This window comes from Aotus nancymaae, unplaced genomic scaffold (genome assembly GCF_030222135.1).
Source record: "Aotus nancymaae isolate 86718 unplaced genomic scaffold, 86718_ANA_hifiasm-v0.15.2.pri h1tg000039l, whole genome shotgun sequence".
Classification (NCBI taxonomy): domain Eukaryota; kingdom Metazoa; phylum Chordata; class Mammalia; order Primates; family Aotidae; genus Aotus; species Aotus nancymaae.
This window is the reverse complement of record NW_026988453.1, coordinates 8,994,513-9,020,494: the sequence shown is the minus strand read 5'-3', so window position 1 is coordinate 9,020,494 and position 25,982 is coordinate 8,994,513. Positions and strand designations below refer to the sequence as shown.

Sequence of the window (25,982 nt, the reverse complement as noted above, 5' to 3'; positions counted from 1 at the left end):
CTACTAGGCCCTGTGAGTCTGCAGGCCCTTGATGCAAATCCCCCAGAGCTGAGCTGGAATTATCCTGGTTTGGGGTGGGTGAGAAGAACAGGGTTGGGTATATGTATTTGCCATCCTTATCAAAAGGAATGACCTGCTCAGCTTGCTGTGTGTGTTCTTGTGTGCATGTGCCCAAAGCTTCATACACAGCACTGCGTTCTCCTTTCCCCAGGCACATCTCTGCTCCAAACCCTATTCAGGGGTCTAGAGCGATGTTCGAATGCCACTTGAGCCACTTTCCGGGAGGAAAAGGACAGGAAGGAACCGTTGGTCACGCGTTCCACTGACAAGAGGGGAAAACTTGGGGGTGGGGGTTCCTTTATGGGTGAGGTCACACCCCCTGCACAAAAACATCCCAAAGAGAACTGGCATTGAGCTTGTGTTGGAAAGGTGGAGATACCCCAGGGAGGAAGTGGCGAAAGGCGAGCATGGGAACACCCCTCTTTGATCCCAAAAGGTGCGTCAGGGAAAGTTGAATTTCGTTTAGCCCGAGATGGAGACATCTCTCCCCACGCTGCCACCAAGCTCAGTGGTTCAAAGGAAGTGAGGCTCCCCTCCGCCCCGACCTCAGGCGAGGCGTGTGCGACCCCAGCCGTGAGCATGACCTCCTTTCCCTCCCGCCCGCCCCCACCCCTTTCAAGGCTGGGACTTTTTTAAGGCCGGATTCGTCAGGGGTGAGCCATTTGCTAAAGGAACGCAGAATCTGTAGGGAGCGGAAGGTGATGAGCCCGCGGGAGAGGAGCTGTGTCCAAGAGCAAGGTAGGGACTGTTCTGTCCGGGTACCCAGAGCGAGGAGGGAGCGAGCACGGGATGGCTGCTTGAGCCGGGGGTCAGAGCTGTCAGGCAGGCTGGCTCCACGGGGGCGTTTGCCGGTCTTTCCGAAGGCCAGAGGCTCCAAGGAAACATCCAGAGGCAGGAGAGGAGGCGCACTTGGCGCACACGCCTATCAAAGGCTGCAGAGGCTCCGGCGCGGCGCAGCGGGCCCCCGGGGGGCAGCACCACGCAGTGAGCCCGTGGCAGCGGGCACCTCGAACCCCGGTCGATGGGCGCTGGGACCCGCGCGCTCCAGGCGCGTAGAGCCAGCTCCCGGTTCCCGTCAGTCCTCACACTGCGTTTCCCCGGCGCCCCGCCTCCTGGGCAAGAAGTGAAGGAAAGGGGCCGGGCCGAGGTTGAGCCCTCCCCCTCCCTAGTCCCTCATTGGCTGCTGCTGTTGTCCATCCGAGAATCTATTTTTTGATGGAGGGGGGGTGCCACCCAGTCTGCCCCAGATCACGTTTGCCACCGGCAGCCAACCAGTTGGGCCCAAGTCCGCGGGCAAGAAGTGATTGGGGGCGAGTGAGCTCGGCCGCCCCCCGGTTCCCCGTCCGGGTGCCCCCCCGCTGGGCCCGAAGCGGTATATCCTGCCCTCCCCGGCCACCTCCCCCGCGTGGAAGCGGAGCGGCGGCCTCGTTGTAAAGCAGAAGGGAAATGTAGCCAGCCGGGTGTCGCGGCTGGACGCTCGCCTTGGCTGGGGGTGTGGGGGGGGGCACGCCGGGGGCCGAGGAGGACTGCCGAGGAGGAGTGATGAGAAGAGGGGGTACCCTGCACCCCCCGAGAGCACAGGCCCCGCTGCCAGTTGCCACGCGCCCCCCTTCCTCCCAAGCGAGGGGCAGGTCAGTCCTGTGGGGTCCTGGGGCTGGGAGGGGGTGGTGGAGGGCGGGAGACCTGGCGCGCTGCGCATTTGCTGAATCTGAGTGGTGGAGAGACGGAGGAGGCCACCCAGTTACTTTCTCTCCCTCCTCGGGGTTGGGGATACTAAAATGGGTCTTTTTTGTCCCCGCCTGGGAGGAGGGGATAGGGCGTCCTGGTTCACTTTTGCTTCTTTCGTCCCAGGGCCTTAGGCCCATCTGAAGTCTCTTTACTGGGGGAGTGGTGAGGGAGGACTGGCTTCCCCTCCTGCCTGCGAGCCCCCTTTCAGGTTCAGTGGCCTGCCAGGAACACAGGAGGGAGGTGGGGGTGTCAGCATTTAGCAGACTCAGAAACTTTTCTGGCATAGGGGCAGTGGACTCAGAGGTTTCCTTCTGGATCTCTGGGGAGGGACTTTGAAAGAACCACAGTACTGTGTGCTTAAGGAGATTGGAAAAGGGAGTCCTGGTGGTTGACTGAATTGACAGAGGAAACAATTCTCCTGGGCCAGTTCCTGGGCTTTGATGCTGCCTTTCCTAACTGAAGGTGACTAATTGTGTGTGTTTGGAATACTTAAGGACCTGTTCCTCTTACCTGGTGGAACTCTCTTTAAATTTATTTTTTACTAATAAGAGCTCTTCTGGTGAAATGAAAAAAGATGGAAGTCCATGAGGAATAAGGAATCTTCGGGATTCCTTTAGGCAAAGAGAAGTGGAGCCATTACAGCTAAAGAGATGCATTTGGAGCAGCTGCATATTGGCTTATGGTGCTTTGGTTTTTGTTTTTGTTTTTTTTTTTATTGCTACTTTTGTTTTTTTGTTTTTGTTTCTAAGAATTCCACTATATTTAATTCTCAGTAACCCTGGGGAACAGGAGGAGCTTAATTAACTGAAATGTGTGGGTAATAAGCAATCGTTTTATACTCTGTCCCTTCTAACTGAGATAAGTCCCTTGTCCTATCTGACAAGCTCACAGGGCCAAGAGCAGGAGGAGAGGGGGAGAGACAGAGGCCTGGATCCCAGTCAGCTGTCTGAGCTCTTTGTAACACTGTTGACTCTCAAGGGCAGGAGTGGGTAGGCCTTTGGCTCTTGGCCTTGGTCAGGCAGGCTTGCCCTACTGCCCAGAGAGTCCTCCTAGCTTTGTTTTGTTTTCTCAGAAGCTGGATTCAGGGGTCTGGGGGACTTCACTCAGCAATCAGTTTCTCCCTGTTTCTTTGCCCTGTGTGGCTTTCTGTTGCTGTCTTGTGATGGTAAGCAGTCACTTTATACAGGGGTGGCTGTGTGGCAGGGAGTTTGTGGCTGAATTTGTAACTGAACCCCACTTAAAATAATCCAGGGGTTTTAATGGGCATTGAAGAAGAGGCTCGCTGAGGACATACCTACCCACCCCCAGTTGCTGAGGAAACAACGCTGAGGGCTCCTGCAGAGCATCTTCCCAGTCCCAGGCTGGTCACATCTCAATGCTGGTGACCAAGGTGGTGATCACCCAGGAGGGTTGCTGGTGAGCAGGATGGCGGAGATAGCTCCCGCTGAGCCTCCAGATGGAGCAGTGCAGGACTGAGTAATTTATGCAGAAAAAGGGAGGCAAATAGCAAACTATAACTATATGACGAACTCCTAACTGCCTTGGTGGGGGGATGTTCTCCCAGTACCAGCCGTCCTTTGCTTTAGCATAACGTTCTTTTTTTCTTTCTCCTTCCCACATAGGTGTTCCACACTGATTCTCGTGACTTTAAGGACCAGGGATTTGTAGAGGTATTAGCTCTTCCCAGGAAGGAAGGAAGTTTCTGGAAGAGAGAGGAAAGACAGCAGACGCTGCGCTGGGACCAGCAGAGCCTGAGGAACTGTGGGAAACTGACCGAGCCCAGCCTAAGGAGCGGGAAGGAGCCGCAGCCTCAGGCTGGCACTGTGTTCCGAAAGATTTGAACTCAAGCTGCTTTTCGTGGAAGAGGGCCACTTCAGAGGGCACCCCAGACTCTGGTTGAGCGCTTCTACTCTGGATGCCCCCTGCTCTGAGGAGCCTGCCGCTGAGAACCAAAGAAGATAAGAGGACACACACATTTCCCTCAAGCACAGAGCTGGTGGGTTGGAGTCAGGCATCTGCACCCCTAGTGGCTGGTTGCTGAGTCTGGTGAGGAGTTTCTTGTTTCTCCCCAGCTTGCGGCTTCAGTACTTGATGGGGCTGCCTGTTGGTGGATCAGTTTTTGCAGTGCCTGGTAGGAGCGGAGAGCCGTGGGAAGAGGTCCCGCGGCGCCCAAGCCTGGGTTTACCCCAAGACTAAGTTCTTTCCCAAGTTAGAGAGGGAGAGAGAAAGCAAAAGAAGAGAGAAAAGTCCTCCCTTCCCCTCCTCCCTGCCTGTCATGTCCTCTAAGCCAGAGCCGAAGGACGTCCACCAACTGAACGGGGCTGGCCCGACTGCCTCTCCCTGCTCTTCAGATGGCCCCGGGAGAGAGCCCTTGGCCGGGACCTCAGAGTTCCTGGGGCCTGATGGGGCTGGGGTAGAGGTTGTGATTGAGTCTCGGGCCAACGCCAAGGGGGTTCGGGAGGAGGACGCCCTGCTGGAGAACGGGAGTCAGAGCAACGAAAGTGACGACGTCAGCACAGACCGTGGCCCTGCGCCACCCTCCCCGCTCAAGGAGACCTCCTTTTCCATCGGGCTGCAAGTGCTGTTTCCGTTCCTCCTGGCAGGCTTTGGGACCGTGGCTGCCGGCATGGTGTTGGACATTGTGCAGGTAGGACCTGAGGAGGGCAGCTCTTAACTGGGAGCCCAGGGCCACCTTTGCCCACTGGGAAACTTGGAACTTCCTCTCTACTCCCTGTCAGAAGTGGCTGCTGCTTCCTAGAATACTGTTTCCCTTTGGATCGTGTCCTCGGTTTCTTCTTGGTCTAGTTCCTTTCTAAAGAAGCGTCAAGGAAGCAGAGTGGCCCCGGGGAGGTGGTCAGGGCAGTTTTGCTAAATAGAAACAGAATTGGCTCCACAGCTCAGGCTTGGGAGAGGAGAGGTGGAACGGGGTGGTTGCCTGCCATCTCTCCCAAGCATTCCTGCCGAGCCCAGCTCTGTGGGAGACATTTACAAGGGTGTCCTCTTTATGCCTTTCCCCCCTGCATTTGGGGTTTCAAGGATACCCATAGTAGAAAGCTCAGTTTCAAGCCTCTCCTCCATCCCCCTACTGGGCAGGAATTTGTTCGGCTGCCAAGAGGGTCTCAAATTAAGTGGGAAAGCTCTTAAAGGCATTTGTGTTGCTTATCTTCCTGTAACCTTGGCATAATCCCCTTGGGGGATGGGGTGGACACTTGCCGTCTGATGCATGATTTGAAGATTTGGTGTAACCAGACTCATTACCTGCTGTAAATGGGGACAAAATGAAACTCGGCCTGGGCAGAACTGTCTCTCCTCTTTGCTCTTTACCTGTCATTCTGAACCTGCCCTGGGCAAAAAGGGCTCTTCATGAGGCCATTGGATAAAAGGAAGGATGAGAGTCAGCAGGACCTGGAAGCTAAGAGCCAGAGACATGCTATGTTAGTTTATTGTGAGTCAGGACTTATGAAGAAGGTCCGAGAGATAAAGTTTTGATTCTAGATAAAAGTTTTTGAGGCACAATGTGGCACACCAAACTTTTTGAAGGTGCTGGGTTTATCTAAGTAAATCAGCAGTGTGTGTCAAATTCCTGCTGAGTGCTGTCCTCTGTCCTAGGTACTCAGAGAAATATTAATACAAAGGCAGGAAGAGATCTGGCCTTTGCTTTTTGGGACCCCCAGTGTTCCCTGCCTATGATATCTCCCAGAAGGACACGAAGCTTAGCATCACCTTCCCTGTGCCAAGCAAACCCTACAGACCATAGTGATGTAGGGTCCTGCTGGTAGGTCTCACCATGCCTGTGTCCCGGGAGACTGAAGGTGGTTGGTTCTTGATAGCGTGCACACATGGAGCACTTTGACTTGAGCCCTTCAGGGGAACCCTGCACCTTTGGTTGCTCATGAGCATGGTGTTAAGTCGTGCCAAAGTGCCTTGCACTGCCTCCCCTTTCCCCAAAGCTGTTATCTTGAAGATTGTTCCTACATGGAGGTTGGGAAGCCAGGCTGGAGCTTTGGGTTCCTCCTCCTAGTGGCTGCTCCTCCTTCTAGGGCAGTGACTGGGACAGGAGGAGAAAGAGACCGGGGTAACATTTTTCTCCACCTCTTCTCTTCCTTTCCCGTGGCCTGGGTTCTCATTCTTGGAGTTTTTGTGTTCTGGTTTGATACCTACAAAGGGTGCAGAGCCAGGGTCTAGAGGTGAATTGAAGAGGGTTGTCTTATTTTCTGGATAACAATAATGGTAGTGGGAAAGCATTTTGGGAGTTCTTCTGTAGGCCCATGAGGTAGGATCCATAATCATCTCCATTGTGTAGGCAGGGAACTGTAGCTTAGAGGGATTAGGTAACTTGTCCCTGGTCATCTGACCCCAGAGCCCACACCACTAACCCTTGTGGCCTTCACATGGCCGTGGTTCGCCAATAGGTTAAAAACTCTGAGAGGGGGCCGGGCTTGGTGGCTAATGCCTGTAATCCCAGCACTTTGGGAGGCCGAGGCGGGTGGATCACTTGAGGTCGGGAGTTCAAGACCAGCCTGGCCAACATTGCGGAACCCTGTCTCTACTAAAAATTTTTTTAAAATAGCTCAGCGTGGTGACTGGCACCTATAGTCCCAGCTACTTGGAAGCTGAGGCAGGAGAATCATTTGAGCCCAAGAGACAGAGGCTACAGCATGCCAAGATCGCACCACTGCACTCCAACATGGGTGACAGAGCAAGACTCCCTCTAAAAAAAAAAAAAACTCTGGCTGGGCATGGTGACTTATGCCTGTAATATCAGCACTTTTGGAGGCTGAGACAGGAGGATCACTTGAAGTCATGAGTTCAAGACCAGCCTGGGCAACAAAGTAAGACCTTGTCTCTAAAATAAAATAAAAAAATACCCTGGCATGGTGGCATTCTCTTGTAATTCCAGCACTTTGAGAGCCTGAGATAAGAATAATCACTTGATCCCGGGAACTTGAAGTCGCAATGAGCTACCACTGCACTCCAGCCTCAGTGACAGAGCCAAACCCTGTCCCCCCACCAAAAAAAAGAAAGAAAAAAAAAGACTCTAGGAGGAGCCTATTCTCTTTGTCTTTCCCTGAAGAATAGGGTGAACTGGATCTGGATGAATTAGAGTTATCTTCTGAAGTGAGCAAGAACAAAAGTTCTTAGAGGGGACAGGGAGGGACCCCACACACAACACATCCCTATGCATCCCACACACTCAGATTCCAAAGCTTCTGATACGTTGCCCCACCCCCACTCCAGCCCCATGAGCTGGATACATTGAGAGGACTTGGTAGGGAACCTTTGGAGCTGCCTTCAGTGTGGCACCTAGGCTCACCCCAGAGCTAGGGTCCACTTGGTGTGGATGACAATGGCGGGTTTGTCCTCGTCCTCCCTCCCCCAGCCTTGCTGCTGCAGCTGGGCTGGAGCAGGCCCTGCAGATGGCTATAGGGAGATGGCAGGAGTGGGTGAGTGCAGAGGGACCAAGACATGGGACCACAGGGAGATTCTTATTCCACATGCATGGGAGCGAAAGGGGGACTGGCAACTTCAGATTCAGGAAGAGCAGGATGGTTTCTAAGGATTCACACCTATATTCCCCCATCACAAGCTAAGATGGCCTTCAGTGAGACAGAGTCTGAAAGTGCCTAAGAGCCTGGGGCCATCTGGAGAAGTTGGCTACGGATTGTCCCTGGCATCTTGGAGCAACTGAGCAGGAGTCCGTGTTGGCCCTGGTTCCAGTGTCTCCTTGGTCCGGGGCCCCATCTTTCCTTGCTGCTGCAGAAAACTTGGTTTCTCTTTTACCAACATGATACAAAAAAATTAAATTTTGTTTTTGTTTTTGTTTGAGACAGAGTCTCTCTCTATTGCCCAGGCTGGAGTGCAGTGGCACCATCTTGGCTCAGTGCAACCTCTGCCTTCTGAGTTCAAGTGATTCTTCTGCCTCAGCCTCCTGAGTGGCTGGGACTACAGGTGCACACCACCATGCCCAGCTAATTTTTGTATTTTTAGTAGAGACGGGGTTTCACCATATTAGCCAGGCTGGTCTGGAACTCCTGACCTTGTGACTCGCCCACCTTGGCCTCCCAAAGTGCTGGGATTTAGGCGTGAGCCACTGCGCCCGGCCCTAAATTTGAATTTGATTTTAAAAAAAGAAAAAGAAAACCCACTCGCTTCCTAGAAGGCTCATTTCTGCCTCCTCTTATCTGTGCTCCCCTAAATGTGCAGAGCAGTATCTGCAGTGAAATAAGGGGCTGGTGTACTGGCCCAAAGAAGGAAATGGATAAATGGACCGCGATCTGCTCTAACTTCCCAACCATGGCTGAAAGTTCCTGCGGCATCTGGAAAGGAAGGCTGGAGCCTGGTGTTGGCTTCTGAAGGGGATTTGGGATATGGGAGCCTCCTCACTGTAGGGGCCTTGTGCCCATCCCCCCGTTTGGTCCTAGGCTGCTGTGGACACCTCACTCCCCTTTTCTGTCAGCCTTTCTGAGGGATGGGGTGGCAGGAGGTAGTGTGCCCGTCTGCACTTTAATTCCCAGCTAGGTTAAGACGGGTGACTCTCAGGTCCTTACTTTAACTCACTGCACACCTGCTAAGGATCTCAAAGAAAGTAGACCCTGCTGTGTATACAGAAGTCTACAGCAATGAAAGTGGATGGCAAGCGTGGCCTTGGGGCAGTAGAGTGGGAAGGAAGTATTCCTCCTGTGCGTGGCCTGCTCCTGTTGCCACAGCATCCCTGGGCAGGACACTCATCTCTGCTTCACTTGACCACCCCTTCTGCTTTTCCCATCTCTGTCCCCTGCCTGCTGTCAGGGACCCGTTTGCTTTGCATTGTGTCACATTGTATATCCAGGTGTTGCCCTAAAGCCCTTTCCTGGACACCTAGAGGATGCCTCTGGGAAAAGCCTGAGACAAGTGAAGCCTGGGGTTGCTGTAATCTCACCTGACCCAGTCTTTACCCTAAAAGGTCAGCTCCAGCACAACTTCTCCCGCAGCCTGGAGCCTAGAGCTTGTATCTGCGAATTTAAGTCTGCTTAATGTCTTGATTCTGTCTCTTCCTGGCTCTGACTTTCTTCCTTGCTGCTGCCTTTCTGAGGTGGCTCAGGCTAGAACCCTTGAAGGCAGGTGGGGGTCAGTGTATGACCTTGGAGGAGGATTGGAAGAGGTGCATTGGAAGGGCAAGGAAGAGGTACTGGCAGGACCACTGAGGATGGAGACTGAAGGTGATCGCTGTGCCTCAGGATTCGTTTTGACTATGGGTGAAGCAGTCTCTTCCCTTACCTCCAGAATACCAGGGATCTGTGAGCCCCTCACCCCAAGGTTAGAGAAGGAAAGGGATGAGGGGCTGCATTTCTAAGAAGCAGTTAAAATCTGGCTGCTCCCCTCACCCCCAAGCAGGGCAGCACTTCCTGGAACATGCCCTTTTTCATCCCCATCAGAGCAGGAAGGCGTGGGTGGCTGCTTGGCGGACGGGTGTGACTTCAGGGGCAGATACTCCCAGCCTGGATGAACAGGACAGTGCTGAATTTGGCCACAGGAAGAAGAAGAGCTATTCACTGTCTGCCCCTGCCACATCCTGCCTACTCCTAACCTCAGGGCCACCCTGATTCCTGGGCTGGTTTCACATCTCCAGTCTCCAGCATCTCTTCCCAGAGTCCTTTGCGTGCCCATGTGTCAGACGCTTTCTGCCTGAGCTGCAGCTTTGAGAGTGTTTGTGGGTGAAGAAAGTATGTGTGTAGGAATTGGCTTCTCTGACCCAAGTGCCAACTCAGGGCTTTGCTAGCCGGGGGTCAGGTAGTGTGAGGTTCCAGGCTATGTTCCGTAAGAGTCAGGAAGACATTTGCATAGGGGCTGTTACTGTGACTCTCCCTCTCCTTGCCTGTCTGTCTCTCATCCCATCACTCCTAAAATCCCGTACTTCCTAGGTCCTCCTGTAGCTATAAGAAGAGTGTGCATTGTGCTGGAAGGTGGAGAGATTTGGGGGTGCTTATGGTAGCAGCCAGAGGAACTTAGCTGAGCTTTATTCATTTTTTCTTAAATAATAATAAAAGCAGGCAATATCCCTTACAGACAGTTCAGAAGACGTTGCTTGCATACACGTAGGGTCTTTCCTTCTGGGCTTTTTCTTTCTACAAGTACATATACGTTACATATACCTACCTGGAGAAGTGAGATTTTCATGGCGCTGGCAGCTTGGAAGGAGGGTGGAGCCGGTGAAGATGAGATGTGAGGCTGTGCTCTGAGAGGAGCTTTGAAAGCCCACAAGAGAGGGGAGAAGAGGAGGATTGTTCCCGTCTCTGGGGCTGGTTTGGGAGGAAGGAGGTGAAGCAGAGCAAGGCTGGACTGCAGGGAGCTGGAGCCTCGTGCTATTTACCGGTCGTGTCCAAGAGTAACAGTCCCCGAGTTGCTCCAGGGCAGATGGGGCTCACTGGGGCTGCCCTCTCTCTGCGGGGTCTGAGGGTGGGAAGGGATTCACCTCCTTTCAGTATCTGAAGGGGACTGGCTCATCCTGCGGCTGCCTGGAAGCCCAGAAACTGTTGTTGAGATGGGAAGCCGTCTCTTCCCCTTCGTTAGTCCTCACAGAGGGGCTTCCCTGAGGAGAGTCCCAGGTCTTGGCCAGACCAGGAGCTCAGGCAAGCGTATGCTCCAGCCCTGATGAAATGAGCCCTTCCCCAGGGTCCTGCGAGGCCGCCCACCCCTTCCACACAGGGAGCTCTGACAAGAAGAGAGGTTCTCGCCTTATAGAGCCACCCAGCACCCAGTCTCTCCTGGTCTCAAGCCCTAGCCCCACCCCCTCTGATAGCCTTGCTTATCTTTTTTGTTATTGTGGTAAAAAAAAAAAGTAACATAAAATTTTCCATCTTAGCCCTTTTAAGTATGCTGTTCAATAGTACTAAATATATTCACCTCATGTGCAGCAGATCTCCAGAACGTCTCATCTCCCCAGCTGAAACTCTGCACCTGTTCAACACTCACTCTTTTCCCTGTTCCCTCAGGCCCTTGTTTCCACCATTCTTCCTTCTGCCTCTATGAATTTGACTACTTAGTCTGGGCACAGTACCTCATACCTGTAGTCCCAGCACTTTGGGAGGTCAAGGCAGAGGATCCTTTGAGCTCAGGAGTTTGAGACCAGCCTGGGCAATATAGTGAAACACCTGTCTCTACAAAAAATACAAAGATTAGCCAGGTGTAGTGGTACATGCCAGTAGTCCCAACTACCCAAGAGGCTGAGATGGGAGGATGGCTGCAGCCCGAAGCCATGATTGCACCACTGCACTCCAGCCTGGGCCACAGAGTGAGACTGTGTCTCAAAAAAAAAAAGAACTTGACTACTTTGGATACCTCAGATAAGTAGAATCATGCAGTGTTTTTTATGACTGGATTAGTAGTATAATGTCCTCAAGTTTCATCCACATTATAGCATCTGACAGGATTTCCTTCCTTTCTAAGGCTGAGAAATATTCCATGGTGTGTATGTACCACACTTTGCACATGCAGTTTGTCCATTCATTCCTTGATGGACATTTGGGTTGTCTCCACGTCTTGGTTATTGCTCATAGTGCTACTGTGAACATGGGCAGACAAATATGTCTTCAAGACCTTGCTTTCTATTCTTTTGGAAAAATATCCAGTAGGATTGCTGGATCATGTGGTAGTTTTACTTTCAATTTTTTGAAAAACCAGTGTACTGTTTTTCATAGCATCCCACCAAGAGCGCACAAGGGTTCCAATCTCCACATCCTTTTTTTCTTTCTTGTGACGGAGTCTTGCTCTGTCACCCAGGCTGGAGCGCAGTGGCACTGTCTCAGCTCACTGCAGCCTCCGCCTCCCACGTTCAAGTGATTCTCCTGCCTCAGCCCCCCAAGTCAGTAGCTGGGATTACAGGTGTGCACCACCACTCCCGGCTAATTTTTGTATTTTTAGTAGAGACAGGGTTTCACCATGTTTTGGCCAGGCTGGTCTCGAACTCCTGACCTCAAGTGATCCACCTGCCTTGGCCTCCCAAAGTGCCAGGATTACAAGCCTGAGCCACCGTGCCCAGCCCAATCTCCACATCTTTGCTAACATTGATTATTTTCTGTGTTTTTAAATAGTAGCCATCCTAATGAGGATGAGGGGATCTCTTACTTATCTGCAGTACTGCTCATCTTAACGATAGAGTGTGGGTGCTGGAATTGCCTTGAGAGACCATCTGATATCGTCCCTGAGTTGAATATTCTTCAAAAGCTTGAGGTCCTTGTGACTTGTCTAAGGTGTCCAGCCGGTCTACGTGAGGAGGCATATTGGGGAGATAAGCAGGAGGCCCATCCCCGCTGTCTCCTGTAGGAGACCCCCGGCTCTCTGTCCAGTGTCCTTGCCCAATATAGTGCTTGGCCTCCCAGCCATGATACCCAAACCAACCCATATACACCCACCTGGCCGCCTGCCTCCTCTTCCCTCCCCAAACCTGGAGGCTTTCCATTCTTAAAGGGAACCACGTACCCTGTCAGGGCTAGGGAGAGAGACACAATCCTCACCTTTTTCCAAGTCCTCAGTTTCAATTGCAAGTAAAGTAGCTTTCAAATAGCCAGTCCTGGCTCCTACAGACCTCTTAGCACTGACTAGTAGAATACTCTCTGAACCTCAGTTTCCTCATTCGCAAAATGAGGATAAAAATAACCCCCGCCGGCTGGGCACAGTGGCTCATGCCTGTAATCCCAGCACTTTGGGAGGCTGAGGTGGGCAGATCACAAGGTCAGGAGTTCGAGACCAGCCTGACCAAGCAAGGAATACACTTGCTTCTCCTAGCTGAGAGGTTGAGGAGGGTGTGTGGGGTGAGGGACTGCACGGAGGAATGAAAAGCCTCTTGTAGGCCAGCAGTCAGAGGTTTGGAGGCCACAGTCTCAATTCAGAGCCTGTTCAGAAGGAGAGTTGCTGTGGCTGAGGCCCAAAGCCCTCAGAGATAGAAACCAAACAAACTCTCTAATCTCCCCAGCCTCGGCCCCAGCCCCGTGGAGCCCAACTTTCCACAGCTGAGACAACAGAGAAACTGGACCGAAGGCAAAGGGGCCAGGGATTGCAATTTGAGGGGGGATTGGAAAGGAGTTCTGGGGTGTCAGGCAGCCCAAGGCAGCTCAGCTGTGTGGGTCCCCATTACGCTTCCCCACCCAGCTCCAGGAAAGCAGACAGAGGAGGTAGAGCCAGGCTGAGAGTCTCCCAACTGGCAGAGACCCTCCCCATCTCCCTGGTTCTGGGTGGCAGGAAGGGGGGCTGTGTTGTTTGAAGAATCATGGGCTTGGTTTGGTTCCAGGGTTCTTGGACGAAAGGTGGCTGGCGTGCTCACTCCCTGCTGATTCTATTTCCTCCTCGAGCCCCTGATCTCAGACTCTCTGTTCAACCTCAATGCCCGCCCTTTGGGGCACTGAAATTCCTGGGTTCTGTTTTCACCTTGTAGCACTGGGAAGTCTTCCAGAAGGTGACAGAGGTCTTCATCCTAGTGCCCGCGCTGCTGGGGCTCAAAGGGAACCTGGAAATGACCCTGGCATCAAGGCTCTCCACTGCAGTGAGTGTCCTGGCTGGGAGGAGCGGGGCACAGAGAGGACTCTGGGCAGCACAGAGCCAGAGACTGGGAGAGGGCCGCGGGCCTTTCTCCACTGCCCAGTCCTGGAGTGTGGGGCTGGGGTGGGAAGGGAGGGCCTAGCTGGGCAGGTGTAGGGAGATCCCAGATCTGCTTCTGGGCAGGAGCTCCCTGCCCAAAGTGGTTCCCAGGCTTGGTTTCTGGATGTCCCAGCCGTCCCTGGACTCCTGCCCCACCCCCTACCTCTCAACCACCTCGTGACTGTTTGTGCAGCTTTGACAGGCAGGCATCATGCTGGTTCCTCCACCCGCACAGATGGGGGTCTCCTCTGATCTCCAGCCCTGCCTTGCAGCTGGGCAGGAGCAGAGCCAGGCCCTCCCAGCACCCCTAGCCCCCCAGCCATCCATCCTTTTCCCCGTGGCAGCTTGTTCTTCTTTAAGAGAACAGAGAGGAGCTGCTCGTCACTCCTACCTCCCGCAATCATCTGATATGATGATTCAGGGCCTGAACAGATAGACAGTCCTCGGTTGGAGGTGGGAGATGATAAAACTCAGGAGCCCAAGGATGTCCCTGCATAGCCTAGAGTCTAGAGAAGGTGACAGAGAGAAGTGGCATCCAACTTAACCCACCCTGACTTGCCCTACCCGACTTCTGGCCCATGCCACCCACTCCTTCCCAAATACTCTTGGAGTCTCAGTCCTGCAGCTGACCTTTCCTTCCCTGGAATAGCAGGCTGGCTTCAGAGTCAGGGACTGGGTTGTTCTGATCCATGCAGCAATGGACTGCCCAGATAAGCAAGGCAAAGGATGGAATTTGCCTCTGCTCAGCTGATGTCCTGAGAGGAAGAGAAGAGACTGCTTCTAGGGGACCCCCTTTCCCAACTCCCACCCAGCTGCAGGAGCTCAGCTTTAGCTCCTTCCCTCTCACCTCACTTTCCCTGATCCTGCTTCACCTTGCCAGGACTTTCAGGTCCTGCCGTCAGAGTCTTAGGCCACATGTACTGTCTCGTGATCTAGGCAGGAGCCTAATGGATGGAGCTGTAGGCTTTTTCCAGCCTGGAGCTCTAGCCCCTTGCCCTCCCTTTCCCAGGCCAACATTGGACACATGGACACACCCAAGGAGCTCTGGCGGATGATCACTGGGAACATGGCCCTCATCCAGGTAAGGAGGCAGGGACCAGAGAGGGTGGGCTAAGCTTCCCCCTTAGGAATCTCTGAAAGGCTTAGGTCAGCCCCAGCTGGCTCCTGAGCAAATCTCCAGTGTCCCACTGAGCTGGCTTCCCCCAGAGTAACTCTAGGAGGTAACTAGGTTATCTAGGAAAATGCCCAAGATGAGGAGGGTCCCTGCATCACCCATTCCAGTTCTCAGTTCCCAGTGGTGTAGGTGCCTTCGAGTCCCAGCAGATCGTGGCAATATGAGCAAACTCAGGAGTGCCGAGATGTCCTGTGCCACTGCTGTCCCGTCTCGCCATGAGACTACACAGGTTCAGACTGGGAGCCTTCAGGCCTTGACTCTGGGCAGAAGGCTCCAGCTCTGTTGAACCTCACTCCCGTCCCCAGAGGCACACTCATTCAGCCAGTAACATGTTCTGGGCTCCTGCAGAGTGCACTGCACAGTACTAGTGTCTGGTGTGAACCTAAATAAATAAAGACATCCTTCCAGCCTGGGAGGACTGGACAGTACAGTCCAGCCTGCCTCATGGGGCTACAGCCAGGAAGAGGTCTGCCCAGATGCTCAGTGACCTCAGTTTAGGAACCCCACTGCTCTCAGGGCTTTCCAAGTTACCACTCCTCTCCCCAGGTGCAGGCCACAGTGGTGGGCTTCCTGGCGTCCATTGCAGCCGTCGTCTTCGGCTGGATCCCTGATGGCCACTTCAGTATTCCGCACGCCTTCCTGCTCTGTGCTAGCAGCGTGGCCACAGCCTTCATTGCCTCCCTGGTACTGGGTAAGGAAGGGAGGGCGTAGAAGAGTAAGGGGTGCTGCCCCAGAGGTGTTGACTGCACCTGGCACTTCCACACTCTCTTTTTGTTTGTTGAGATCCCTTTATCTCTTCTCCCCCTCCCTGCCCCTCCCCCCACTTCCTCACCAGGTATGATCATGATTGGAGTCATCATTGGCTCTCGCAAGATTGGGATCAACCCAGACAACGTGGCCACACCCATTGCTGCCAGCCTGGGCGACCTCATCACCTTGGCGCTGCTCTCAGGCATCAGCTGGGGACTCTACCTGGAACTGAGTGAGCCACCAAGAGTGTGGTGGGGGTGGACTCCGGGGTGGGATTGGGACAGATGATAGCAGTTTGCAAATGTGCTAGAGTTTCTTCTGTGTTCTTAAACTATTTGGTTTGAACACAGGCTGTAGTAATTCCTGATCTTAGAGATATGAAGCTAAGTACTGATCTCAAATCCAAGCAGATATCAGGGGCAGGGGAAAAGTGTCAGAAGTATATTTCTGTTTGGTCCTGCAGATTCTTGCTTCTCTTGGAGGGATGAGGGGGAAAGCATAAAGGAACCAGAGGCTGGGATCTGCTTACAAATTGAAGAAGGGGGTGGGAGATGGTGATTTCTGGGATCCAGTCAAGAGACCTAGAGTCTGGTCTCTATCCCAGTTCAGTGCCTGGGTAGCTTTCCACCTTGGTTTCCTCATCCATAAAATGGAAAAGGCTGGTCCCATTACCTCCTGAGCTGCCAGTGAACATCAAATGGGGTAATGTGTTTACTGGCATTTAGTGTAGTCCTGCTATTGACCTGTTGGGACATTTTCAGGCTGAGCCAGGGAGAAACTGGGAGTAGGAAACCACAGTGCTTATCTCCCTCTGATCTCTGCCTTCTCAGATCACTGGCGATACATCTACCCACTGGTGTGTGCTTTCTTTGTGGCCCTGCTGCCTGTCTGGGTGGTGCTGGCCCGACGAAGCCCAGCCACGAGGGAGGTGTTGTACTCCGGCTGGGAGCCTGTTATTATTGCCATGGCCATCAGCAGGTAGGCTGGGGCCCTTAGTATCTACTGCACCCCACTGCCGCCCTGCCACAGGCTTCCTTTTAAACCCTGGAGAGATGAGGTGGGGGTCAGACCCTAGAAGTGTATCAGTCACATGTCCTTCTGTTGAAAATGACAGAACCATCTAAACTGGGTTGCATTCCAAGGCAGAATGTACTGGCCTGGAGAACCAAAGGGGCACAGCTGAATTCAGGGACAGACCTAAGATCAGGGCTCTGAGCTCCACCCTTCTCTGTCATGGCCTGCAGTCCAGATTTATGCTTTTCTTACTCCTACCAATTCCAGTGGAGAGAGAGATTCTTTCCCCCAACAGTTCCACAAAGTTCCAGGATAGAGTTGCCCTGCTTCTCATCTGGTGACACAACTATCTCCAAACCAGTCAGTGTGGCCTTGGGGCTGCGATACTCTGATTGGATGGACCTGGAGCCTGGCCATCATTGAGGCAGTGTCACCGGAGCCACAGTCACTGAGCCTGAGAGGAGAAGCCCAGTGCTAGTACCAGAAAGGGAAGCAAATGCTGAGTGGGCAGAACAGCAGAGGTCGTCACAGGCAGGTAGTCCTGCAGGCTGCTCCTCCAGCCAAGTTAGAGGGCAGGTACAGGAGGTGGTTGCCTGACCCGGCACCACCAGTTTGTTCTGGAGTCACTGTGCCCAGTGGGAATGTTATGAGCAGCACCTAATCCTGTCAAGGGCGGCAAGGACTGGATAATGAGGAACTTCTGAGAGCCATGGTGCTTCCCTTCATCTCCAAGGCTAGGTGGGCCCGACCTCTCTTCCCAGAGACTACAGCCGAACCCTTAGTGGTCTTTGTGTCATTTTGTCTTAATGTCTCCATAGTGTGGGAGGCCTCATCTTGGACAAGACTGTCTCAGACCCCAACTTTGCAGGGATGGCTGTCTTCACACCTGTGATTAATGGTGAGGTCTGGGCATCAGCTGTTGGAGGGCAGGGCTGGGGGAAGGAAAGGGACAGGAGAAGAGGACTTAAGGGGCTGGCTTCTGTATCAGTCAGGGTTCCAGCAAGCAAGAGAATCTAGCTCAGATGATTCAAGACCTTAATGAAGGAACTGCTTACAGAGGTGGGAGCAGAGTAAAAGGATGGATAAGGGGTGTTGAGGCACCCAGAGATTAGCAACAATAGGAAGCCTCTAGTCCTAAAGGGTCAAGGGGTGTATCTTAGTCCATTGTCTGTTGCCAGAACAGAATACTTGGAACTGGCTAATTTATAAAGAAAAGAGGTTTATTTAGCTCACAGTTCTGGGGGCTGGAAAGTTCAAGATTGGGCAGCTGCTTCTAGTGAGGGCCTCATGCTTCATCCAAACATCCAAATGGAGAAACAGGAGGAAAACTGGGCGTGTGCAAAATGAGCAATACAGGAGAGGCAAACCTCGCTTTATGACAACCCACTCTCATGGGAACTATACCTTTCCCAAGAAAGACATTAATCCATCTTAATGACCTATTTACTCTTAAAGGCACCATCTCCCAATACCACCACATTGGGGACCAAGCCTCAACATGAGTTTTGATGGGGACAAACTATATTCAAACCGTAATCGGGAGGGAATAGCATTATGGGAGCCCAGTGAAAGCTCTGCCCTTGCTTCCAACAGGGAAGCCACTGCCAAAAAGCAGGGAGGGATTGCAAAAGAAATACCCGGTTTCTCTCTCCACCTGCCCTCTGGTCGCCTGCTCTTGCCTCCCACTGAACAAACACAGTGGAAGCAGCCAGCAAGGAAGACTGGGTGATCCAGTCTGTGGAGACTGGTCCCCCAGCGCTCAGAGCAAGGCTGAGAAGAGCAGGGACCAGGCTGGGATGTGAGGGCAACAGAGAAATCAGCACAGGTTCTGGCAGAGATACCAGGTGCCAGGAGTTTGGAGCTCAGACCTGATCCTTGAAACTGGTTACCAGAACCAGCACATGAGCATAGGGTGCCTGGGTCTGCTCGGCGCATTGGAGAGCGGGTGGGGTAAGGCAGGGCTTTGTCACCTCAGCATAGGAAGGCAGGTGCACACACCGTCCTGGTGGAGAAGTCAGGCTCTCTGAGTCTGCAGATCTGCACATATCCTTTCCAGTACTGTCGCAGCTATGCCAGGAGAACATGGAACTGCTGCGTCTCCATAGAGGGAAGGATGAGGGAGGCTGGAAGATGCCCTGGAAGCAGGGGTCTTTGTCTTCCTTCTTAGTGCCTGGTGAATGGGTGATGCCCACATAGACCCCCCTGTGTGGGGGCCTATAAAGGCAGGACAGTGCCTCTGTAGATACAAGACAAAGAGCGAGAAGATCATTTCTTTCCCACTCCTCCCCCGATCCTCATCTGTATCTAAGCCCGTCTGTGTCTCTGCAGGTGTTGGGGGCAATCTGGTGGCAGTGCAGGCCAGCCGCATCTCCACCTTCCTGCACATGAATGGAATGCCAGGAGAGAACTCTGAGCAAGCTCCTCGCCGCTGCCCCAGTCCTTGTACCACCTTCTTCAGTCCTGGTAATGCCAGATTCCCAGCCTCCTAGCCCCGCGGGGAGTGGGCCTACTGTCAGTGAGCTTCACTTAAGAGACAGCTGGGGCCCAGAACCACAGGTTCTCCTTCTCTGCTGGGCTGTGCCAGCTGTTCTGAAGGGCAGAGCCCAGACAGGAGGGCTGTGTTTTCCTGGGGCACCCTAGGGGTTGGAGACCATAGGATGGAGAAGTAGAGACGTTCATCTGTCTGTTGCCCTGGGGCATGGTGCAGTCCCTCCTGACTTTGAAAGGCCTTCTGGGGCCAGGTCTCCTCACCTCCTCTTTACACCCTCTTTTCCCCAATTCCAGATGTGAATTCTCGCTCAGCCCGGGTCCTCTTCCTCCTCGTGGTCCCAGGACACCTGGTGTTCCTCTACACCATCAGCTGTATGCAGGGTGGGCACACCACCCTCACACTCATCTTCATCATCTTCTATATGACAGCTGCACTCCTCCAGGTACTAAGCGGCAGGAGCAGGGGCATGGGCATGGGAAGGGGCCAAGATGCCCTGCAGGGATGGGAGAGGAGGCCAGAGTTGGCCACTTGGACACTCAACGTACCTTTTTCTCTGCATCAGGGCAGCTGATAAACACTGGACAAGGGTGCAGGAGAACAGATGGCGGTTCCAGTAGAGTCACTAACATGCTGTGTGACTTTGACCCTGTTCTTTTACCTCTCTGATCCTCAGTGATACATTTGTAAATTGAGAGGAATGGACCAGTGGTGGCAGTTTTCATGCAGGTGGTTGTAGGATGCTGACCACATGGGCTTTGCGTGCCACCTGCACTGGCCACAGAGCTCCAAGTGGCTCTGTTTTGCATGCTGGGCTTTCTCAAGAAATTCATTTGCATAAAGGGTCCGATAGCTTGAAAAGCTGTCAAAACCACCGCACTAGATAATCTATCTGTCGGATCCTGCCTAGCATTGCCATTCCATAATACCATGACACTTTCTCCCTTCTTGTATTATTACGTTTTTAAAGCTTTTTATTTTGAAAAGCTTCAGATTTGTAAGAAGTTCTCAAAAAAAGGTTCAGAAATCACATATACCATTACCCAATTTCCCTCCATGGGAAAGTAACATCTTGCATAACTATAGGACACTATCAAAATCAGGAAATTAGCATTGATACAATCCACAGTGCTTATTCAGATTGTGCCAGTTTTACCTGCACTTGTGTGTGTGTGTGTGTGTGTGTATTCTATGCAGTTTTCATCACAAGTGTAGATTTGTGTGATCACCGCTATAACTAAAATACAGAAAACTGTTTGATCACACGAGGCTCCCTCATGCTACCCCTTTACAGCCAGATCCACCCTTATTATTATATTTTAAATTTTTATAGGTTTGATTTTTGAACAGTCACATAGTTCAAAAATGTTTTAAGTTCATAGTGAAACCTCAGAGAAAAGTCTTCTTTTCTGTCCTCTTCTTCGCAGCCATCCATTTTTCTCCTTCGCAGACCATCAGTATCACCCCTTTCTTGTGAACCCTTCAAACATATTCTTATTTATAAAAGTGACCATATATTTTATCTCCTCCTCTTTATTACACACACGTGGTAAACTGCACACACTGTCCGTGCCCTGCATTTTTCACTTCGGTTTATCTTAAAGATCATTCCGTATCAATACATAAAGAAAACAACACCCTGATTTTCTTAGGGCTGCATTTTATTCTATGATACACAGACTCTAATTTTATTTCGCCAGTCCCGTATTGATTAACACCTATCCCTCGAGCCCCTTCACCCCAGCTTTAGAAAGGTTGTGTTCCGACATCTTGGCAGGGGCAGGCTGAGAATCAGCCATATGCCGTTGCCCTGCAGCAGTTAGCCAGGCCGCCGTGTTTCACTGCTGGTGGGTTCCAGTGCAGCACGTGGTGGGAAGGTGGGGGTGGATATGCCGAGGGTCTTTGGAGGAGGGTCTTTGGTGGAGGTTTTCAGCTCATCCCTTAGCCTACATTGGAAAGGATGAGCCTCGGTGCCATCACCCGTGATGAATACCCTGGGAGACACTCTTGGCTCTGCTCTCCTCTCTAGATCTGTGAAGGGCCAGAGCGTGACACTTGATCCCCTGTAAAGGCTATTATTGATCCCTTTGCTACCTCCTCCCAGCCATGTGTTCTGGGGCCTGCTCAGGAGGCTGGAATATGAGGACAGCTGCTACCATTCCCTTCCTAGGGCATGTCCCAAAGGCCTCCTGCCCATGCTCTTTATTTGAGACCCTTCTGCAGCTGCTACAAAGGGTGTGAAGTTATGGAGGGTGAGGGAGCCAAGGCCGTAGGGGCACAAGACACTGATGTGCAGGGGGAGGGAGAGTGTGAAAAGTCACCTTTGGCTTCCCTGGAGAGAGGGCAGGATTTTCTCAGGCAGAGCCTAAACTTAAAAAAAAAGAGAGAGAGAGAGAGAGAGAGAGGACAGGAGAGCAGCCAAGATTGCCTAAAAATAGGTATCAGTTCTGGCTTCTGGATCCATTAGGGGCTGTGGTTCCCGCATCTGGATCCCTTAGGGCAGAATTTTCGTACTGTGCAGATTCTAGGAGATTCAGGCCTGCCCCACCGTGGTATTCTAGATCAAGGGCATCACCACCTTCAAAGTGCATGTGAATCTTGTTAAACTCAGACTGACTCAGGAGGTCCAGAGAGTCTGCATTTCTGACAAGTGCCCAGCTGTTGCTGATGCTGCTGGTCCTGGGCCCACTAGCAAAATTCTGATCTGAGTCATTCCTAATTATCTGTATTAAAAGAAGGTAAGCAAGAGCCCGGATAAAATCAAAGTCGCAGATCATCTCAAATTATTTTAAATTGGTATGCGTTGTCTGCTTTATGTTAATATTGAGGTGACTTATTCACAATTCAGCTTTATTAGGACTGATGTTAAAATAAACTTCCATTCTTGGAGCCCAAAGAATGGAAAGGAAATGGAATGGAAAGCCACCACAACAGAATGAAAAGGGTCAGGAGGAAGCCAGCTTGGGATAATCATCTGTTACTCAGACAACTGCCAGCAGCAGCTTCAAACACTATCCTTATACCACTGTGTCTAGAGAAGAAATCCCTTTAGGAAAAGCTGACTCCAACAGCCAGCCCCCTGCCAGGCTCCTGGAAAGGCCAACATGGCAGGAATTGGAGTGATCCCAGAATGAGGTGACCCAGAGTTAGAAGCAAGAGGGCTGAGTTCCTGCAACAAGTAGGATTTAGCTCAGGAAGCTCCTCGTTTGGTAAATTTGGGAACGGAATATAATGCTGATGTGGGTGACCCTGGGTCATAGCGGCATCTTCCTTTCTGAAGAGCTCTTACTGTGCCTGTTGTCTGCTCGAGGTGGTGATTGTGGGGTGGAGGAACACAGAGAGGCTGCTGGGGTGGAAAGATGAAGATAAAAAGTAAGGACTGTGGCCAGCCAAGCCTTGTGATGCACTGAATGGGTCTGATCGTGTGGCCTCTGGCTCCCCCTGGAGAGAGGGGATGGCTATAGGCTGGGCCCTTTTGTCTCCCCAGGTGCTGATTCTCCTGTACATCGCAGACTGGATGGTACACTGGATGTGGGGCCGGGGCCTGGACCCAGACAACTTCTCCATCCCATACTTGACTGCTCTGGGGGACCTGCTTGGCACTGGGCTCCTAGCACTCAGCTTCCATGTCCTCTGGCTCATAGGGGACCGAGACACGGATGTCGGGGACTAGCTTCGTCACTCAACCTTTTCCCCATCCCTCTGCACTTTCTATTTGAAATTTTTCTTGTTCCCCTGTCCCTACTCCACCCCACACTCCCACCTCTTTCTGGGACTTCACTTTGATACCAAATTCTCATTATTTTCAATGGGAATTTTTATACATTGAGCCAAGTTTGTATAGCAGGAATTCAGGAAAGACAGACGGACTGAGATAAGCAGTACAAGTAGATTTTTGAGACAATCACCAAGTGCAGTTTCATGGTGGGTGCCTCCAGGCGAGGCGGATCGGGGCAGGGGAGTTCTGTCTGGAATCTGGGGACACTGGGTTTGGCTTTAGCAACTTGTCTTGGCCCTAATGAGAAACCCTTCGTAGGTGGGCTCTGGGTTTTGGGTTTTGCTTTCTTTTTGTTTATCTGTTTTGTTTTTGGTTTTGGTTGAACAGAGGGACAGAGGAATAAGTAACACTCCCAAACACACACATACTTTTGTAGAAAAGGACCAACTTCAACGCTCTGGACAGGAGACAGCTGCTCCAGGGCCCTGTGATCCCAGCTCTATTCTCTGCTCCCTGGACCTAAGCCCTCCCACTCGCAGAAAGAGTAAGGTGGACTGACGCTTCAATTTGTGCACGTGTCTCTTTCTCGATTGTCTGATCAACATCAACAACCCATCCCCCCGATCATTTCCAGTTGATCGTCATATCCAGGAAAACATGAAAAGTGGACTCTTCTCCCTGTTGACCCACCTATAAGTTCCCCAAAATCCAGATTCTCCCTGGGCCCAGAGGACTGATTCTTGGTCTGTCTTCAACCTTCATCTCAAATTGTCTCTAAGCACTACCTTCCCCAGAGCTTGCCAGGTTGGGTTTTGAGATTAGGGAGAGTTCATGGCGACGTGGAGAATGGTTGGGAGGTTGAGGACAACCAGGGGCATCTCATTGCTGCAGTTTCTCCTGAGAACATAATCACTTGGTCACCTTGGGCCCCGTCACTTCCTAAAATTACTCATTCTGTCATGCTATAGAGGTCAGTTTTCCTCTTTCTTGGCTTCTGCCCACAAACATTCACTATTCATTCGTTCGCTCATTCAACAAATATGCCGCCTCCGCAAGATGAGCTCCTCTGCAGGCGTGGTCTGAAACGTTCTGTGAGCAATATTTACTGGGTGCCTACTATGTGTTAGGTACTGTGCCAGGCACTGACTAGCCAGTGGTAAGGGAAACACAGCTCTAACCTCACCTCATTCTCAAGGTTACAAAGGCCATGTGCCCCTTTCGATCTGGTGGAGAAAGTTTCCTCGTTGTAAGAATTTGCATCTACTTCAAGCCAGATTCTTCTGCCTCTTTCTCCTTCCTAGACCCCAACTGTGTGCAATGCTGACCACAGCTAGAGCCACCAGCCCCATTGCTCAACCAGCGTTTATTTCCCTAAACGACCCTTCCTCACCTTCCCTTTCCTCCACCTCTCCTCACCAAGCACCCAAAAGAGGACTTAGAACTAGCAAGCTGGACATCAACTGGTTGTTTCTACTTTTCTCTGCCTAGCACAGAATTGGGAGAAAACTGGAGCCTCCATCCGCAGTCACACGTGTACAGATCTGGGCATTTGGATGTAGGCTTTTTCTAGCTTCTTAGAAGCCTCCGCAGAAACCCTTCCATCTGTAGCCTCCAGGGCCCACCTCCAAGGGAAGGCTTAGGCAATGATCCTGTTTCTACCAACACCATGCCTTATCCCGGGAACTTGCCCTAGACCTCCAGAGACCATCTTTTCTCTCCCTCCATTTCTACCCAGGCCTCCAGGCCTCCTTCTGGAATCATAGAATCTTAGAATTGGAAGAAATTGTAGAGGTTACCTAGCTGGAGTTGTGTCCAACACAGTTCATTAACACCAGCCTGGGCTTGTTTTTTCTCCTCCCTCTGGACTTTCTTCATCTTTTCCTCCACCTCAAAACACACTTGCACACAGATTCTTCTTGTACAGGCACCAAAACCAACTCTCTGCCCCTAAGGCTATGTCTCTGTGGTCTCCAGCCGCCCCTTCCCCAGTCACTCCCCTCTTCCTCATCTCTGGAATTTGGCCAGGCAGTCCCAGAAGACTCTGGAGTGACCTCCTTTGCCTAAAAGGCAGACAAGTAGGCATGCCCCAGGCCCTGAGTGTGTGAGCAGAGGAGGACTGTAGGGTGAGAGGGAAAGAAAATGAAGTTGACTTTCATGGAAGATTCATTTCTTTTCCCCGACTGTACCAACTGCATGTACTTTTGGCCTGGCTGCAAGGAGCAATATTGGTTTACTCTCGTATCCTTAAAAAGTTACAGAACTGTGTCTTAAGAGAATTATTTATAGTTACTATAACTGAATTGACAAATGTCAACTTAACTGATAAATTATATTTGGTAAAATAAAGAGGACGTTTATTTAGATGGTTGGTGTTTCCTGTCTGTCTCCAGCTTCAGCTGTTGTTGCCTTGGGCCCCTCTGTAGGCTTTACCCTCTCCTCACTCAGGAGTAGAAAGGGGCCAAAGCATGACAAGAAATGAAACATCTCTAAAACGCAGGGATTGTGTGATAGAAAACACAGCATCGCCAGGCGCAGCGGCTCACACCTGTAATCCCAGCACTTTGGGAGGCCCAGGTGGGTGGATCACCTGAGGTCAGGAGTTCAATACCAGCCTGACCAACATGGTGAAACCACTCTCTACTAATAATACAAAAATTAGCTGGGTGTAGTGGCAGGCACCTGTAATCCCTGCTACTTGGAGGCTGAGGGAGGAGAATAGCTTGAACCCAGGAGGCGGGGGTTGCAGTGAGCCAAGATCATGCCATTGCACTCCAGCCTGGGTAACGAGCGAAACTCCATCTCAAAAAAAAAAAAGAAAAAAGAAAAGAAAGCACAGCATCAGTCATCTATTGAGAAACAGTGGTGCACAGGGACACACTCGAGAAGCTAGATGCAGGGTCCTTGCTCTCAAGGAGGTTGTACTCTGGTCTCAGCCTCTGTTGGGGGATTGTGCTACGGGTGCAAGCATTTATGGGTTCAGATTCCTTTTCTGCAGAGAGGGTCAAAATAATGACAGCTATTAATTGTTGAGTACTCCCTGTGTGCCTTCACTGTGCACCTTGTAAGCCCTTAGAAATTTACAACAGACTGACTGCAAAGGCTTTGGAGTCAGTTGGGCCTGGGTTCAAATCCCAGCTCTTCTGCCTGTATTTGTATAACCCTGGGCAAATCATTCGCCCTCTCTGAGCTTCAGTTTCCTCATCTGTACTAATACTTATTTCAAGGATAGTTATGAGACCTCGGTGAGTTAATAAACATAAAGCACTAAGTTCCATGCCCAGTATGTGCTAAACCCAAAAATCCTAATCAATACTACAGTGGGGGAGGGACAAAGGCCAGTGACTAGGTCATGTCAGAACACTGACCATGGGATACATTCAGGGTGGTAAGGGAGCAGGCCGATGAAAAGGGCACCCGATCAAGTCTTGGGAGTCAGG

General features: G+C 51.7%; 1 protein-coding gene across 4 annotated transcripts; it reads left to right on the top strand.

Moving 5' to 3' along the window:
• Window positions 1-735: 735 nt before the first annotated feature.
• Window positions 736-24,908, top strand: SLC41A1 (solute carrier family 41 member 1). Of its 4 annotated transcripts, none has more exons than XM_012459320.2 (11): window positions 736-798; window positions 3,411-4,435; window positions 13,199-13,306; window positions 14,411-14,482; window positions 15,122-15,266; window positions 15,411-15,557; window positions 16,156-16,303; window positions 17,158-17,237; window positions 18,668-18,802; window positions 19,124-19,272; window positions 22,315-24,908. In XM_012459320.2, the coding sequence occupies exons 2-11, from the start codon at window positions 4,064-4,066 to the stop codon at window positions 22,498-22,500; spliced, it is 1,542 nt and encodes a 513-aa protein (XP_012314743.1). In that variant the 5' UTR covers window positions 736-798; window positions 3,411-4,063; the 3' UTR covers window positions 22,501-24,908. The 4 variants fall into 4 exon arrangements, with proteins under 4 accessions (XP_012314743.1, XP_012314742.1, XP_012314744.1 ...); XM_012459319.2 differs by lacking the exon at window positions 736-798 and adding an exon at window positions 1,296-1,691; XM_012459321.3 differs by lacking the exon at window positions 736-798 and adding an exon at window positions 2,082-2,250.
• The last annotated feature ends 1,074 nt before the right edge of the window (window positions 24,909-25,982 follow it).

Excerpts from the sequence above, each read along its gene's own strand:
- SLC41A1 (XM_012459320.2), top strand. The coding sequence starts at position 4,064 with ATGTCCTCTAAGCCAGAGCCGAAGGACGTCCACCAACTGAACGGGGCT. Across the intron at positions 4,436-13,198 it reads TGGTGTTGGACATTGTGCAG|CACTGGGAAGTCTTCCAGAA; the intron begins GTAGGACCTGAG and ends TTCACCTTGTAG. Across the intron at positions 15,558-16,155 it reads GGGACTCTACCTGGAACTGA|ATCACTGGCGATACATCTAC; the intron begins GTGAGCCACCAA and ends CTGCCTTCTCAG.